Genomic DNA, 16,483 nt, shown 5'->3' with positions numbered 1-16,483 from the left:
TTGCCTTTCAGTAAGGGAGATAAATCTCTCCTACTGGTGCTGTAGGGTAAGCACTGTACTGCTAACTGCAAGGTTGGCCGTTGAAACGCACCAACCACTCTGTGGGAGTAAGGTGAGGGTGTCTGCTCTCGTAAAGCTGTATCATCTTGTAAACCCTACGTAGAGTCGGTCTGAGTGGGAATCAACCCAATGGCAGTGGGTTTGGGTTTGGGTATCCTGTCAGGTGGTGGTGAGGGGTATGGAAGAATGCTAAAATCAGACCAAGGATAGAAGTGGTAAGGAATGCATGTGCTACTTTCATAAAAGGAAGAATGAAGTATAAAAGAGAGGAACTGATGGGAAACCGGAAGCCAAGAAGGAACAGGCTCTGGTTTGTTACATACAGATAGTTTCTAACTTAAGTTGCTTTTGAGGTAGACCAACTGCACTTACCACCATTTGTTTTTTGTTTTTTAACTTTTATTTTTTATATCTTTAATAATTTATACTACATACAATGTTGTAGGTAATTTGCTGATATTATTCTCATATTCATATACAGATGTTTAAAGATTGGATTTATAAAAATACCGATCGTGAAATGAATAATAATGAAAACCAAAATAAGATATATGATTTAAATTAGAACCAACATATGATGGGTCCGAACGGAACTCCTTCACAAGTTGTGGACTATATGCATTTTAAAATCCCTGCAGGTGCTGAGTCAAGAATATATAGCCAAGCAAGAACAGAGATGGGTAGACTGCGAGGAGAGCTGTGGAGGGGAGAGAGGTGGTTGGTGTTTGGATAGATTCTGAACAGAGACAGGAGAGCTTGTGTGGAGTGAATCGCTCCAGAGTTAGGAGGGACATACACAGTCAAGGGTGACTCCTACTGGGCGGGTTGTGCCCTTTGCATCATGTGATAGAGGAGAGGCGGGGGGTGCTAGAAAGTAAACTGGAGAGCCAGCAGTTTGTAGGTACAGTTGTAAGCCCTGGGGCAGGTGAGACTTGCTAGGGATGGAGGTGCACAGAGCCATCTGAGAATCAAGGAACCAAGGCTCTATAACAGGAGAGTTTGGGAAGAGAGAGGTGTCCAGCAGTTGGCAACTCCTGACACCAGACTCTGGGCTTGGTGACAGAGATTGTGTGTGTCTTTTGTTACTTTCATAGGTGTGGCTTCAGTACTTGGCATGGTGAAAACCTCAGTGTGCTGGAGAAAAAGTACAGACTTCTTGCAAAGAGTTTTTCCACAAAATAGAACAGAGAAATGGCCAAGGGAGGATGTGAAACCAAGAGAGGATTCTTCTCTGTGGTTTGTTTAAAATAGGAAGGGACACATTGTAGTCAAAGAGCTACATAATTCCGTGGATAATGGGTTTGGGGTTATAGTCTGTGCCTGTGTAGAGTATAGACTGTGCACACACAGACCCTCAGCTTAACAGATTTGTGGGTCCAGTTTGAGAAGGCTAGTGGGACTGATGTCTGCTGTCACCTGATGGACCAAATTAGTCCGTGTACAATACAGTGTAAGGGCTGGTGGCATGGTATCCAGGAAAAGCACTGTGTGCGTGAATGAGAAGTGTCAGTGTATTATCGTATTCCAGACCACCTTGTCTCAAAAAACCAGAACTCAGATTACCTTCCCTCACCTAGCTACTCATTTACTTGGCACAGGTGATGACGCTGAAAACATACCTTAGATATTTGATTCAGCTGTTGCCTTCAAGAGTTTGAACCAATTCTTTCCATTTGAACTGCTGCTGAGAATTTGCATATCCAGCTCAGAATCACTATGGATCTTGTTAAAATCAGATACTGATATAGTGTATCTGGTGTGGAAATGCAGATTCTTAGCAGAGAGTTGACACACTGGATAGAGCCTTGATGATTCTCTTCTTAATTTAATATTTGTTATTTGGATGTATATCAGATGTTGGTAGCAACATGTCTGCTCACTGGAAATGGTTGGTGATTTGAACTCCTCAGCTCCTCCACAGGAGAAGAGCTAGAAGTCCTCTCCTATAAAGATTACAGCCTCGGAAACCCTATGGTGGCTGTGCTGTCCTCTATAGGACTGCTATGAATCTCTGCTGACTTGATGGTGCACAAGAATGACATTCATTCAAATATCTTTGGAAATAGATACCACGTAAGAACTGACTCCATAGCACATAACAACAACAACAACAGTGACTTTGTAAATTCTTTATATCCTAATTAAGAGTTATTTTTTACAGTGAAGAACTTCTTTTATAATTTTATAAGTATTGATTTGTCTTTCTCAGGTATATTTCATTAACGAACATAACATTGTTGCACCATATAGAATTGAAAGGGTAAGTAAAACTTTTTGTTTACTCCCAACAATTTATAGAGTGATTTGGAGCAAAAAGATTTTGTGACTCTCTGTACATCTTTAATCAAACATAATAATTAGGAGTACATAAAAGCTTGTTAGCCACAGACTATAGTCCAAAATAATTCAATAAACTGTTTGGCTATTAAAAAAAAAAAAAAAGTGGACCTATTAGAAACTGGAGTCCTGGTGTGGCGTTACAGGATACTGTACTGGACCAGAAGGTCAGTTTGAGCTACAAACCCACTAACCACGCCTTGGAAACCCTATACAAGGTCACTATAGGTTGGAACCACTCCGACGACACTCAACAACAATAGAAAAATAGAAAAGTTTAAGTGATTCAATTATTACATTGAAATTGGAATATGCATCATTTGTAAGATTATGCAATGGATATTATTGAAAATTTATTTGCTATCACGTTTCTGAAAATATCTGTTTTAAAATAGTCAAGAAATATTTATAGGTTATAAAATGCCATTATTTGAGAATTCAGTGATAATTTCTAAATTCTCTGAGTTGGGTAGAAGTCATAAGTAGACATGAATGCAGGGCTGGTTCAGGGTGTGGAGACATTCCATATATCTGTGGTATGCTGTGTTTAATTCTTTGTGCTTCAGCTTAATGTGTTGTAGAAGGATAACTCCGATCAGAAGGAGACTCCGATCAGTGCTCCTTAAAGTGACACCTCTAAGTTTTGGGAAACAGTAGAACAGGCTGTGTGTCTCAGTCCCAAGTGCAGCCCAGCCTCAGTTTCCCAGACAGCAGGTGGAACATACAACTTGTATATGCACTGGCCTCTGGGTTGTATATATAAAAAATACTTGCATGTGCTGTTTAGTAAAAAATCATAAATACTGAGATTTAGTTACCACCAGTTGGTGCTCTTGGTGTTTGGAGGCAGGACCCTTCATTAATGTGGAACTGCCCCTTACATTACGGCCTCTTTCCACCCACTAAATGCCTGTAGTCCCCTGCTCCCCTGTTGTTAAGGCACCTCCACACATTGACTGGAAAATTTCGACTCTTCTCCAAGCGCAGAGCCACTGTCCAGAATACTCCCCCATTGAGACTCTCATTAGACCTTCCTGTGAAGTGCAGAGCTACAGATGGGTTGATGAAAATTATGTAAAAGGAATTAAGGGTAAGGTTGCCTGAGGAATTTAAAGCTCTTTCATTCCGATGTTAATTAAAGATTCAGGATTCTCAGATTAAAAATTTTAATAAGTGTGAAAAAGAAATTGCAGTTTCTAATAAAGATTTGAAAGTTTTGCAGTCAAAGAAAGAAACAGCACTTTAACTATAATAGGTTTTGTGCTGTTGTCACAGGATAATGGTTCAGTTCCAACTCAGAGCAACTCTGTATAGGATTCCCAAGGAGCAGCTGGTGAATTAGAGTTGCCAACCTTGCAATTCATACTGATCTTGTGGTCCAGTGCTTTATCCTGCAACGCCACACCAGGACTCCTATTATATGACTAACATGGTAGAAATAACCGCATTTTCCCAGGGAAGGAAAAATCTCTTACCCGGAAGTATTACATTGTAGTGGTGATGTTATTGTTGCGTGCCATCCTGTCAGTTCTGACTCACAATGAACTCCTGGGATGCAGTAGAGCTGCCCGTAGGGTTTTCTTGTCTGTGATGTTTACAGGAGCATGTTGCCAAGTCTTTCTCCCAAAGAGCCACTGAGTGGGTTTGAAGTATTAGCCTTTCAATTAGCATGCTAGTGCTTAACCATCTGTGCCACCAGAGCTTCTTGAAAATATTATATAGAGGGACTCTTTTAGTATCAATTACTGTTAATTAATTTAGATGACTCCTGATTCCACATAGGAAGAAAATATTGCTTTCTGATTTGTAGACTTTGTCACTCTATATGTATGTGAATTGAATATAAAACAAGAGCAAAATTCTTTCAAATTCTACTTTTTCACAATGAGACACTGTTGCAGTTTGACAACAATCCTCTTTATGCCTTTTTCCATTACTTCAGTGGATATTTATCTTGTTCTTCCTCACAGGAGGACAGACTTGGCAGACATGTTTGAACTCATCCAGTGGTGTACAAATATTCTTACAATGAAATGGTTTGGCATGTTTTTTCTCTTTCTTCGTTTTGATACTTTTTCATGTTTGTCAGGGAAAAATGGAATATGTCTTTGAATTGGATGTTTCAGGGAAAGTGGAAGATGTTGTGGAGACCTTGCTTCAGGTAAGCCAGGGTTTATTCTGGCATTCGCTGTGTCAGTTAGTCAAAGCAAACATTCTTTTACATTTCCTAATTATTTGTCCTACCCATAACATAATCTCTCATAAATATGAAGCAGATTTTACTTGAATTGGTTAGAATAGAAACTATGTTGAGAAGAAGACATAGCTGTATTAGAAGCTGTATCATCTACTAAGTAAAAGGATTGCTGCTGTTGATTGCTTAAGAACTATCTTCATATCTTCTGAGAGAAAAGATAAATAAATGTGTATTTATAATATTTTAGCTCCACAGAGCATCCTACCTTGACAAATTGGGGGATCAAACGGCCATGGTAAGAGTCTAAGATCTGTGTCTTTGTCTGTAAATTAATTTATATCACTATTTTATTTACAAATACTTACATTCATGGTTTTTAAATGGTTCTGTTTTAATAGATAACTGCTATTCTACAGTCACGTTTGGCTAGGACATCATTTGACAAAAACAGGTAAATTTATTTCAGTAAACTTTTTGCTGATTATAAAAGCATTGATGGAAGTTTGTATGCTTCATTCAGTTGTGTCCAAAACTGATGTCATCACCATCCACTGTACTCAAACCCTGTTTGCCTTAGGGCACAGCACACCTCAGTTTAGTAGAAACTATAAGGCTTCCTCAACTCACCCTGCTGACATCCCTCTATCAGAGAGGCGTGCTAGTGCTGCTCCTGGGGATCTCTCTCATCTGTTCACTCACTGTCACCTCACCCAGACCACTATGCTGGCCACTGAGCCTGCTGACTCTCCAGTCCCTTTCTATCCAATGCAATCTTTCTAAAACACAGATGCAGTCAGATCAGTTGAGTTTAAAACTCGTCAGTTTCCTAATTTTATTTTAACATGAAGTATAAAGTCTGTGTGTCTTTAAGTTTTGGATCATTTTAAATTTTGGAATATAATCATGTAAGGGGATTTCAAAAATGTTAATGTAAAAATGGAATAAAAAGAGAATGGAATTTTCCCATGAACCTTCTGGAGCCCCCTTGTGTATTTGTTACTTGCTTTCCCCCTCAACATAATGACTGAAAGCTCTGTGAGCTGAATGTCATTCCTTCCACACCTCTATTTTTTTTTCTTTTTCTTTTTGTATTTTTGTTATAAAAGTCATTCATTATTGCTGTGTAGTAGCATTTAGCAATATAAATATATCACCATTTGTTTATGAACATCTGAGTTGTTCCCAGTTTTCTGCTGCTTTGAATGGTACTGTTAGTGAATATTTTTGGGCATGTGTCTAGGTACATTTGTCTAAGAATTTATGTAGGCTATATACCTATGAAAGGAGCTCTGGTAGCGTAGTGGTTACGAATCGGGCTGTGAACCTTAAGGTCAGCGGTTCGAAACTACCAGCCGCTCCGCGGGAGAAAGATGAGGCTTTCTACTCCCGTAAAGATTTACACCCTCGGAAACCCTGTACAGGGTCGCTATGGGTCAAAACTGACTCAACGGCACTTAACAACAACAACAACATATACCTATGAAGAGATTTCTTAGAGTGTAAAATATATATAGCTTCAATGTTATTAAAGAATGTCATATCTTTTTCCCACATGCTTGCACCACATTAGACTTCCATAAGCAGTATATGAGAATTCCCACTACTTAGTATTATCAGAATTTAAATTTTGCCTATCTGGTAGGTGTTATACTAATTAAAATTTGATATTGTATTTCCCTGATAGTTCATTTGGTCTTTTATATATTTCTTCTTATGTGATCTGTTACTCTAGCTTCATTTTCTATGGTAGTTTCTTTTTCTTATTGATTCTGCTATTTATTATATAGTCTAGATATTAGGCATTAGTCAGCAAATTGCTGACTAATTTTCCTTTAGTGGGCTATTTTTTCCATCTTCTTATAGTATTTTTTCTTTAACATCAGCAAAATTTAAATGCATCACTTCTTTGGTGTTAGCAAAGAATATTGAATGTAACAAGGACTGCCAGAAGAACAAACAAATCTGCCATGGAAGAAGTACAGCCAGAATGTCCCTCAGAAGCAAAGTGAGGATGGCAAGACGTAGTCTCATGTATTTTGAACATGCTATCAGGAGGTACAGAAGTCCTGATATGGCTATGTAGGATATGTACTAGACTACTAACCGAAAGGTTGGTGGTTTTGAGCACCAGCTGCTCCTCAAAACGCTATACAGGACATCTGTGAGTGGGAACTGACTTGATGGCACTTAACAACAATAACAACATCAGGAGGGACTAGTTCCTGGAAAGGTACATCATGCTTGGTAAAATAGAGGGTTAGTGAAAAAGGGGAAGATCCTCAATGAGAAGGATTGATACAGTTGCTGAAACAATGAAATCAAATATCAGCAGTGATTGTGAGGATGGCGCAGGACCGGGCAGCGTTTTGCTTTGTTATACACAGGGTTGCTGTGAATCACACTCATCGGCACTAAAAACAATACAAATGTCTTTAGTTTTAATGCAGTTTATCTTACCAATCTTTTTATTCTGAGTACTTTTTGTGTTTGTTTAGAAGATGTATAACTCAAAGCCATGTGCTTTAAAAATCTTTATAGCTTAGCCTTTCACATTTAGGCCTATGTGGAATTTAATTTCTGTAAATATTGTGAGGTAATGTGGCCCGTTTTCATGCCCCCCCCCCCAATTCTCCCATTTATATCAAAGACCATCCTTTTCCTCACTCCTCTGCTGTATCAAATGTCTATGTACATATGTGAAGTCAGCATGTTAGCATTCTGTTCTGCTCCTTTGGGTATTTGTGTATATCTCTGCCAATTCTACTATATTAGCTTCTGTGGCTTTGTGGTAAGTTCTGATGTCAATCAATTTGGGGATAATTGACATCATTATAATATGGTCTCTTAATCTCCATCTCACAACAACAACAGTTGTGAGATGACATCAAGAACATCATACAAGAAGAAAGCAAAAAGTCATTAAGAAGGAAAAGACCAAAATGGGTATCAGAAAAAACTCTGAAACTTGCTTTCCAGTGTAGAGATGCTAAATCAAATAGACAAAATGAGAAGGTAAAACAGCTAAAAAGAAATTTTTCAAAAAGTCAGCTCAGAAGACAAACTCAAATATTATAAAGAAATGTGCAAAGACCCAGAGTTAGAAACCCAAAAGGGAAGAACATGCTCAACACGTGCAATATTGAAGGATTCTATGTGTAAAATATTGAATGATGCAGAAAACATCTAATGAAGATGGAAGAAATACACAGAATCACTATACCAAAAAGAAATGGTCGGTGTTCAAACATTTCAAGAAGTAGTATGTGATCAAGAGTCCGTGATTCTAAAGGAAGAAGTCCAAGGTGTATGGAAGGCATTTGGCAAAGAAGGCAGCACAGGGAATAGATGGAATACAAATTGAAAAAATTTCAACAAACCAATGCAGTACTGGCAGCACTCACGCATCTATGCCAAGAAATTTGGAAGACAACTTTCTGGCTGACTGGAAGAGATTCATATTTATGCCCATTTCAAAGAGAGGTGACCCAATAGAATGCAGAAGTCATCAGGCAATATCATTAATGTCTCAGGCAAGTAAAATTTTACTAGAGATAATACACAAATGACTGCAACCATACATTAAGAACTTCCAGAGGTTCAAGCCAGATTCTAAAGAGGACATGGAACGACACTGTCATTGCAGACATCAGATAGATCTTGGCTGAAAGCATCTACTACCAGAAAGACGTTTACTTGTCCTTTATTGACTACACAAAGGCTTTTGATAATATGGATCATGACAAACTATGGACAACATTGCGGAGAATGAACATTCCAAACACTAATTGTGTTCATGAGGAGCCCATACAAAGACCAAGAGGCCATTGTTTGAACAGAACAAGGGAACACTGAATGGTTAAAAATTAGGAAAGGTGTGCACCAGGTTTGTTTACTTTTACCCTACATATTCAATCTGTATTCTGAGCATATAATTTGAGAAGCTGTATTACATTAAGAAAAACAAAGCATCAGGGTTGGAACAAAACTCATTAACAACCTGGGATATGCAGATGATACAACCTTGCTCACTGAAAGTGAAGAGGACTTAAAATACTTATTGATGAAGGTCAAAGACCACAACCTTCAGTATGGATTGCACCTCAATGTAAAGAAAACATAAATCCTTACCACTGGATCAATAAACAACATCCACATAAATAGAGAAAAGATTGATGTAATCGAAGACTTCATTTTAGTCAGATAACCGTCAACACTCATGGAAGCAGCAGTCAAGAAATCAAACGGTGTATTGCATTAGGCATATCTGCTGCACAAGAGCTTTTTAAAGTGTTGAAGAGCAAAGATGTCAATTTGAGGACCAAAGTATATCTGACCCAAGCCATGGTATTTTCAGTAACCTCACATACATGTGAAAATTGATCAGTGAATAAGGAAGATCGTAGAAGAATTGATGCATTTGAGTTAGGATGTTGGAGGAAATATTAAAAGTGCCATGGGCTGCCAAAAGAACAAACAGATCTGTATTGAAGAAGTATAGCCAGAGTGCTCCTTGGGAGCCAGCATGGCCAGAGTACATGTCTCATACTTCATACTATTATTAGGAGGGACCAGATTGATTTGTAAAGGGGAGGGTCAGAGAAAAAGAGGAAAACCTCAGCGAGATGGATTGGCACAGTGGCAGTAGCAGTGGGCTTGAACATAGCAGTGATTGTGAGGTTGGCGCAGGACCAGCCAGTGTTTTGTTCTGTTTTGCATAGGCTCACTCTGAGTCGGTACCGACTCAATGGCACCTAACAACAACAACAGTCTCCATTTATTTAGGTCTTTATTTTCTTCTTTGTTTTCTTATGATTTTCTTTATAAATGCCTTGCGTGTTATGTATATTCTAGTATCATATTTTTATAACATTTTAAATGGTATCCTATTTAAATTTCATTTTTTATTTGCTGATATATTGAAATGAAAATTTTTGTCACTTTTTATTGTGACTTGAGTAAAGGTTTACAGACAAGATCATCAGCTTTGCATTCAACAAATCATGCACTCTGCTTCATCTCCATGTTTACAATCCTCTATACAGAACAACAAGGAGCTCTGGTAGCATAGTGGTTAAGTCAGGCTGTGAACCACAAGGTCAGCAGTTCTAAACTACCAGCTGTTCTGTGTGAGAAAGATGAGGTTCTCTGCTCCCGTAAAGAGTCACAGCCTCAGAAACCCTTTACAGGGTCACTATGAGTAAGAACTGACTCCACGGCACTTAACAACAACATACAGAACAACAGTTATCCTGCTTCATCCCTGCGGTTTCTGTTTGCATTCCACCACCCTTCTCAACCCTGTCCTTAGGAAAATGTTGCCATTTTCATTTTGAATGATTGACCACTTCATGGTGAGTATATCTTGTCCACTGCTTTGCTGAAAATTGGGCCCCAAGGGTATGTTCTTTTCCAGACCTGAAGGGTGGTCGAAATCTATATCCTTAGGTTCCTCTAGTCTCTTTCTGACTTGTAAACCTGTTTTTGTTTTTTAGAATTAAATGATTTTGAGTTTGTTCCATGTTTTCTCATACTTTATCTGGGATCATTTGTTGACGATTGATAGTGAGTAGTAGCTAGACACTGCAGTTTTTCTGGTCCCAGAGTTATGGAGACTGATGTTCACATGTTCCTTTAGTCCAATGGACTAATTGATTACAAGTCTCTTCAATTCTTATCATTCTTGTTTCATCCGCACATGGAGAGACCAATAGCTGCACCTTTGGCAGCCACTCATGAGCTAAGTTTTCTGTGTATTAATGCTATTTTCAATAAACCTGCTAAACTCTGTGGTCAATTCTATTTACTTTATGTATCCATTCTTTATATAATGTACATGATCTTATTGATAGGCAGTTGTCATTGTTGTTCACTAGAATTTTTTTTCTCAGATTTTTACATTTGTGATCATTTATGCTTTGGACAAAGTAGACAATATCATCAGGTGTTAATTTGTTAACATTTTTCAAAGCTTAATTTAATTCTTGCATATTCATGTTCTTGCCCACAGGTTCTCTCTCCATGTGTTTGTATGTAGGAAGGGACTTAAAAAGTCGGTGGGAAAATAGAAGTAAGGATTAAAAAAACAAAAACTATTGCTCAACATAAGCTTCATCAAGTTCAAGATATTTTATAAGAGATAATACCAACCACTAGTTCATCACTAAAGAGCCAAGGGTTCTGGGAATTTAACCTTGTCAATACAATCTCTTTTACATCAACTAAATAAAAATGAATACTCTTTAGATTTTCTAAGATTAAGAAACAAAATTAAGTCAGCAGGAGCCAAATTAGCACTATAAAGTGGATGTCTAATGATTTCCCATCAAAACTCTTCCAGAATTGTCCCTGCTTGATGAGAGGAATGAGAAGGCGCTTTGTCAAGGTATAGAAAGCCTCTCTGGGGAAGCTTTTTTGGGTGCTTTTCTGCTAAAGCTCTCACTGTCTATCTCAGAACACTCTTAAAGAGGTGTTATCATTCTTTGTGTCTCCAGAAAGTCAACAAGCAAAATGCCTCGAGTATCACAAAATGTTACCATGATCTTTGCTCCTGACTAGTCCACTTTGCTTTAACTGGACCACTTCTGTTTCTTGATAGCCATTGCTTTGGTTGTACTTTATCTTCAGAATCATACTGGTTAAGCCGTGTTTCATCTTCTGTTACAGTTCTTTCAAGCAGCGTATTTTAAATTTCCACTGAAAGCTCTGCTCTTGTCTGCAGTTTTTGAGGGCACAATAGTTCAGGCATGCTTGACTTTAATTTTTCAGTCAGAATGTGTAAGCTGAGCCAGTTGAGATGTCTGTGGTGTTGGCTGTTGTTTTAGCTGTTGATTTATCAGTCCTCTTCAATTAAGGCATGTACAAAATTAATATTTTTCTCACAGATTGATGCAGATGGTTTGCTACTGCAGCTGTCATCTTCAACATCGTCTCTTCTTTGGGGTATTGTCCCATAAACTTTTTGTAAAGTATCAATGATTTCATCACTCTTCTACTCAAGCTTCCCCATAAATTTGACATTTTTTCTTACATCAATTTTAGTTCAATTTATGTTGCTCTGTTACAGGTTCTTTTCAAACTGATGTTGTCCTTTTGATTTCCTCAAATTAGATCCTGTTCAAACATGTGTTAACAAGTTAGTATGATTGTATTTTAATGGAAAATTTTTGAGATCCTTGCATAATTTTTTCATAATACTCATTTTCCGTGAACTTTTTGAAGAACCCCCCTGTATATAATTTTTGATGATTAATTTGAAAATAAATTGCAAGTCATCATGACACTTCACCCTTATATATTTTAGTAGGCATTTCTTAAAAGGATAATCTGTATTCAATACTATTATCATACCCTGTTACAAGTGATTCTTTGATATCATATGATGCATAGTCTCATTTTTCTCCAACATGTTTTTAAAAATATGCTATTTGAGATGATTCTTCTTTCTGATTAAATCTGTTGGTAAGTTTTGTTGTGTTTCTCATTTTAGTTTATGTCCCTTTCAGTTGCTATATCTCTTGTTTTAGATTCTCATTTTGTTCTTAGCGTTGTTTTCTTATTTTGTTTAGCTCTTTGTTCATGTTTTCCTAAGTTGTTAAATTATGTGTAACATTGTGTTATATTCTTTTTTTTTTGTTGTTGTTGTTATTTGGTCAATCCCTTTGCCTTGTTCATTTGGATGAGCCATTGTTTTCTGTTCTGTTGTCTGCTTGTGATTTTTTTGTTGTTGTTGTTGGGGCATTGGAATTTTCAAGGGTGTTAATTTTCTCAATTACTCATCTTTTGATATTTTTCTCTGTACTACTTTTCTATGAGAAAGTCTTAGGCATGCAGAGCCTTTAGCCTTTGCTTACTACTTCTTTAGCCTTTGCTTACTACTTCTCCTCCTTTCTCAAAAAAGCCCAGATCTTGGTTTTCAACTTTCATTCTCTTCCAAGCACAACACGAGTTTTGGTGTGGTACTGTAGGATAAGCACTGGACTGTTACACCCAGGGTCAGTGGTTCAAACCCACTAGCCACTCCTTGGAAACCCTCTGCAGGGTCTATATGAGTCAGAACTGACTTGATGGCAGTTAACACAAAGCACACCAAAGAACACAACGTGATCAGTCTGTCTACCAGAGGGCACTGCCACTCAGGCATGTACTGATGCTTCCACCACAGTTATTACTCCTCTTATCTGTTTTTCAACCACATATTTAGTCAGAAAATCCACACCCACTGAATCCCCTTTGGAGGTTGGTGTTGGCTTCTGGTTTAGCCTGAAGCTTCCATCCATGCTCTGTGGGGCCTACTTATATCTGAGCTGACATTCAGAAAAAGCAGACTCTCTCCATTCTAGATCTAAGAGATCTGTCTTGTTGGGTTCAGAGCTCCCATGGCCACTTCCATGGAGTCATGTGGCCCACCTCTTAACTCCACTGTAGGGAACCTTCTGGTTAGGAAGGAGGAGTCACACTCTGAATGGAACCCTATGGAGGTCTGCCTTGTTACTTCAGAGATGTCTCATAGTATGTTGGAGATGGGTGTATCCCCGACACCAGATGCCTGATTCCTAGCACATAGCAGTTCTCAGCACTGACTAGAAGCGAGAGCAGAGAGACCCAACCTGATCCCCATGTACCCAGGGAGAATTGTCCTGTTTTTTGTTTTATTGTGGGGTTTTTTTTTTGTTTTTTTTTTTGAGACTAAAGCTATGGGCTAGCAGGAAGGCAGATAGAGTGTTTACTATGGGAGCACACTCTACTTCAGGGTTTTGGGTAGCAGTTCACAGTGGGCTTGCAGGTGACAGTGTCTTGGTGGGAAAGGTTTTGGCAGGCTCTAAAGGAACCCCTGGGGAGGGATGCCATGTTGCTTCTGCATGTGGGCTGTGGATGTAGCTTCCATTGAAGATGCTTGCTCACTAGCACACAGCAGCTTCAGTCAATAGTCCTCAGCACCGAACAGAAGAGGGAGTAGACTGGCCTGAGCTGTCTCCAGAAAGATCTGTCCTATTGGTCTCAGTGTGCAGAGAGGCAGAGTGTTGGCTGTGAGAGCCAACTTCACTTCACAGACCTGCTGTAGCAGTTCACAGTAGACTTGTAGCCAACAATGTCCAGCTGCAGGAGGTGCTTGCTCAATACAAATGGACCCCTGGAAAAAATTTTACCTTGTTGAGTTGAGAACAGAAGTTTGGTGTCCTGTCTCTGCACAGGCAGGCACTGTGGTAGTTAGGGAAGCAGACTCTTTTTCTGGGGCCACTTTACTAGTTCACAGTATGGCTGAAGGATGGATGGGGTTAGGGTTTGCTGGGGAACGCAGCAGTTTTCCTACCATATGCAACTTGATGCATTGATTTGTGCCTGTCTGCAGATACTCTTCAGTTCTTGGTAACCACTAATCTAATTTTTGTCTCTTGACTTATTTAGTCTCAGTATTTCTTACAATATTGTTGTCTGTTAGGTGCCATCAAGTCAGTTCTGATTCATAGCTCGCTACTGTACATACAAAAAATGAAACACTGCCCAGTCCTGCACCATCCTCACAATTGTTATGTTCGAGCCCATTGTTGCTGTCAGGTGTCAAGCCATCTCATTGGGGTTCTTCCTCTTTTTCATTGACCCTCCACTTTACCAATTTGATGCTCTTCTCCAAAGACTGTTTCTTTCTGACAACATGTCCAAAGTATGAGAAGACAGTCTCTCACCATCATCACTTTCCAGGAACAATCCAGCTATACATTTTCCAAGACAGATTTGTTCTTCTTCTGGCAGTCCATGCTATTTTAAATACTCTTCTCCAATGCCATAATTCAAATGCATCAATTCTTCTGCAGTTTTCCTTATTCATTGTCCAACTTTCACATCCATACAAAGTGATTGAACATACTGTAGTTTGGATCAGGCACACCTTAGTCATCAAAGAAGAGAGTCATCTTTGCTCTTTAACACTTTAAACAAGTCTTATGCAGTGGATTTACCTACTGGAATATATTCATTGATTTCTTGACTACTGCTTCCATGAGCATTGATTGAGGATCCAAGTAAGATATGAAGTCTTTGACAACTTCCATCTTTTCTTTGTTTATTATGATGTTACTTGATGGTCCAGTTGTGAGAACTTTTGTTTTCTTAATAATCCATATTTAAGTACTTCAAATCCTCTTCACTTCCAGTAAGCAGGGTTGTGTCATCTGTTTATTGCAGGTTGATAATGAGTCTTCCTCTAATTCTGATGCCATGTTCTTCTTCATATAATTCAGTTTCTCAAATGATTTGTTCAGCATACAGACTGAATAAGTATGGTGAAAGCATATAGCCCTGATGCACACCTTTCCTGATTTTGAACCTTTCAGAAATTCCATTGTCCCATTTTTTAATAGTAGCCTCTTGGTCTGTGTACAGGTTCCTAATGAGCAAAATTAAATGTTCTGTAATTCCCATTCTTCAAAGTGTTATGCATAGTTAGTTATGTTCCATACAGTCAAATGCCTTTGGATAGTCAGTAAAGCACAAGTAAGAATCTTTCTGGTTTTCTCTGCTCTCAGCCAAGGTCATTGCTGGCATCCCTCTTTTCATGTCCTCTTCTGAATCCAGCTTGAATTTCTGATAGCTCCTTGGCAATGTACTTCTACAACTGCTTTTTAATTCTATTCAGCAAAATTTTTCTTGCATGTGGTATTGTTTAACTGATACTGATTAATTTTTAAATGATATTGTTTGATAACTTCTACATTCTGTTGGGTCACCTTTCTTTGGAGTGTGCATAAATATGGACTCCTCCTTTCACGGGAACAATAACTGCTTGGAGTCCAGATGCAGTGCACCGAGGGGAGGCCACCGCCAAATAGCACCTCTACATGAGAGCCATGGCAGTGACCGTGACCAAGTTTCACACAGGGATTTAATGAAGCACATGAACAAGAGTATGTGAAAGTGGGAGAGAATTCTTTCTGGTAGGAAGTGGAGGATAAGAAGCATGCTGACCTTACAAGAGGTTGTTTTCATGCTTTCTGAAAGACTAAGCTGCTAATCTACCAAGGCCATGTCTGCTGTTTCCAGCACGTGCTGTGTCCAGTACTGACGCCAGTTGAACCCATCTGACTTTTGCCGGAGGGGCTGCCATGTCAACTTTCACTGGCAGCTTTGGCTTGTGGCCAAATTCTGAGTCCCTACACCCCTCCAATCAGTTGGCCAAGTAACTGTCTTCAAATTCCTTGGCATAGATGAACTAGGGCCTCCAGAGTTGCATTTGTTGAACATTTCTGTTTGTATTCCATCAATTCCTAGAGCTTTGTTTTTTGCCAGTGCCTTCAGCGCAGCTTGGACTAATTCCTTCAGTAATAACAGTTCTTGATCATATGTTAACATATGATCATATATTACCATATGATTAAGAACTGATGGTTGAAACATTGAACATCAAGCAACTGTTTTTGGTACAGTGACCGTGTTATTTTTTTCATCTTCTTTTGATGCTTCGTGCATCATTCATTATTTATTTGCCTATAGAATCTTTTAATATTGCAAGTTGATGCTTGAATTTCTTCTTCAGTTATTTTCAGCTTGAGAAATGCTTTTTGGTTTTCTAACTTTAGGTCTTTTGCTCATTTCACTATAATATACTTTGCTTTGTCTTCTTGAGCTACCCTTTGAAATTTTCTGTTCAACTCATTTACTTCAACATCTCTTCTGGATGCTTTAGCGTCGCTATGTTTAGAAGCTAAATGTAGCAAGTGTCAGTCTTTTTTTTTTTAACTTTTTATTGTGGATTGAGTGAAGGTTTACAGATTAGATGGGATATACTCATGGTTCTAGGAGCTCTGGTAGCGTAGTGGTTACGAATCGGGCTGCGAACCTTAAGGTCAGCGGTTTGAAACTACCAGCCGCTCCGCGGGAGAAAGATGAGGCTTT

At 38.7% G+C, this 16,483-nt stretch overlaps 1 protein-coding gene across 1 annotated transcript in view; it reads left to right on the top strand.

Annotated features, from left to right (window-relative positions):
• The window catches only part of NSMAF (neutral sphingomyelinase (N-SMase) activation associated factor), a 110,277-nt gene that overhangs the window by 43,420 nt on the left and 50,374 nt on the right, over positions 1 to 16,483 (top strand). The window contains exons 6-9 of the mRNA XM_006876960.1: positions 2,270 to 2,320; positions 4,487 to 4,558; positions 4,842 to 4,889; positions 4,993 to 5,045. Of these exons, the coding sequence (XP_006877022.1) occupies positions 2,270 to 2,320; positions 4,487 to 4,558; positions 4,842 to 4,889; positions 4,993 to 5,045 (224 nt within the window). The remainder of the gene's footprint in view (positions 1 to 2,269; positions 2,321 to 4,486; positions 4,559 to 4,841; positions 4,890 to 4,992; positions 5,046 to 16,483) is intronic.

This window comes from Chrysochloris asiatica, unplaced genomic scaffold (genome assembly GCF_000296735.1).
Source record: "Chrysochloris asiatica unplaced genomic scaffold, ChrAsi1.0 scaffold00437, whole genome shotgun sequence".
NCBI classification, from domain to species: domain Eukaryota; kingdom Metazoa; phylum Chordata; class Mammalia; order Afrosoricida; family Chrysochloridae; genus Chrysochloris; species Chrysochloris asiatica.
The sequence above is the reverse complement of the archived record's forward strand: the minus strand, read 5'-3'. Positions and strand labels throughout refer to the sequence as shown.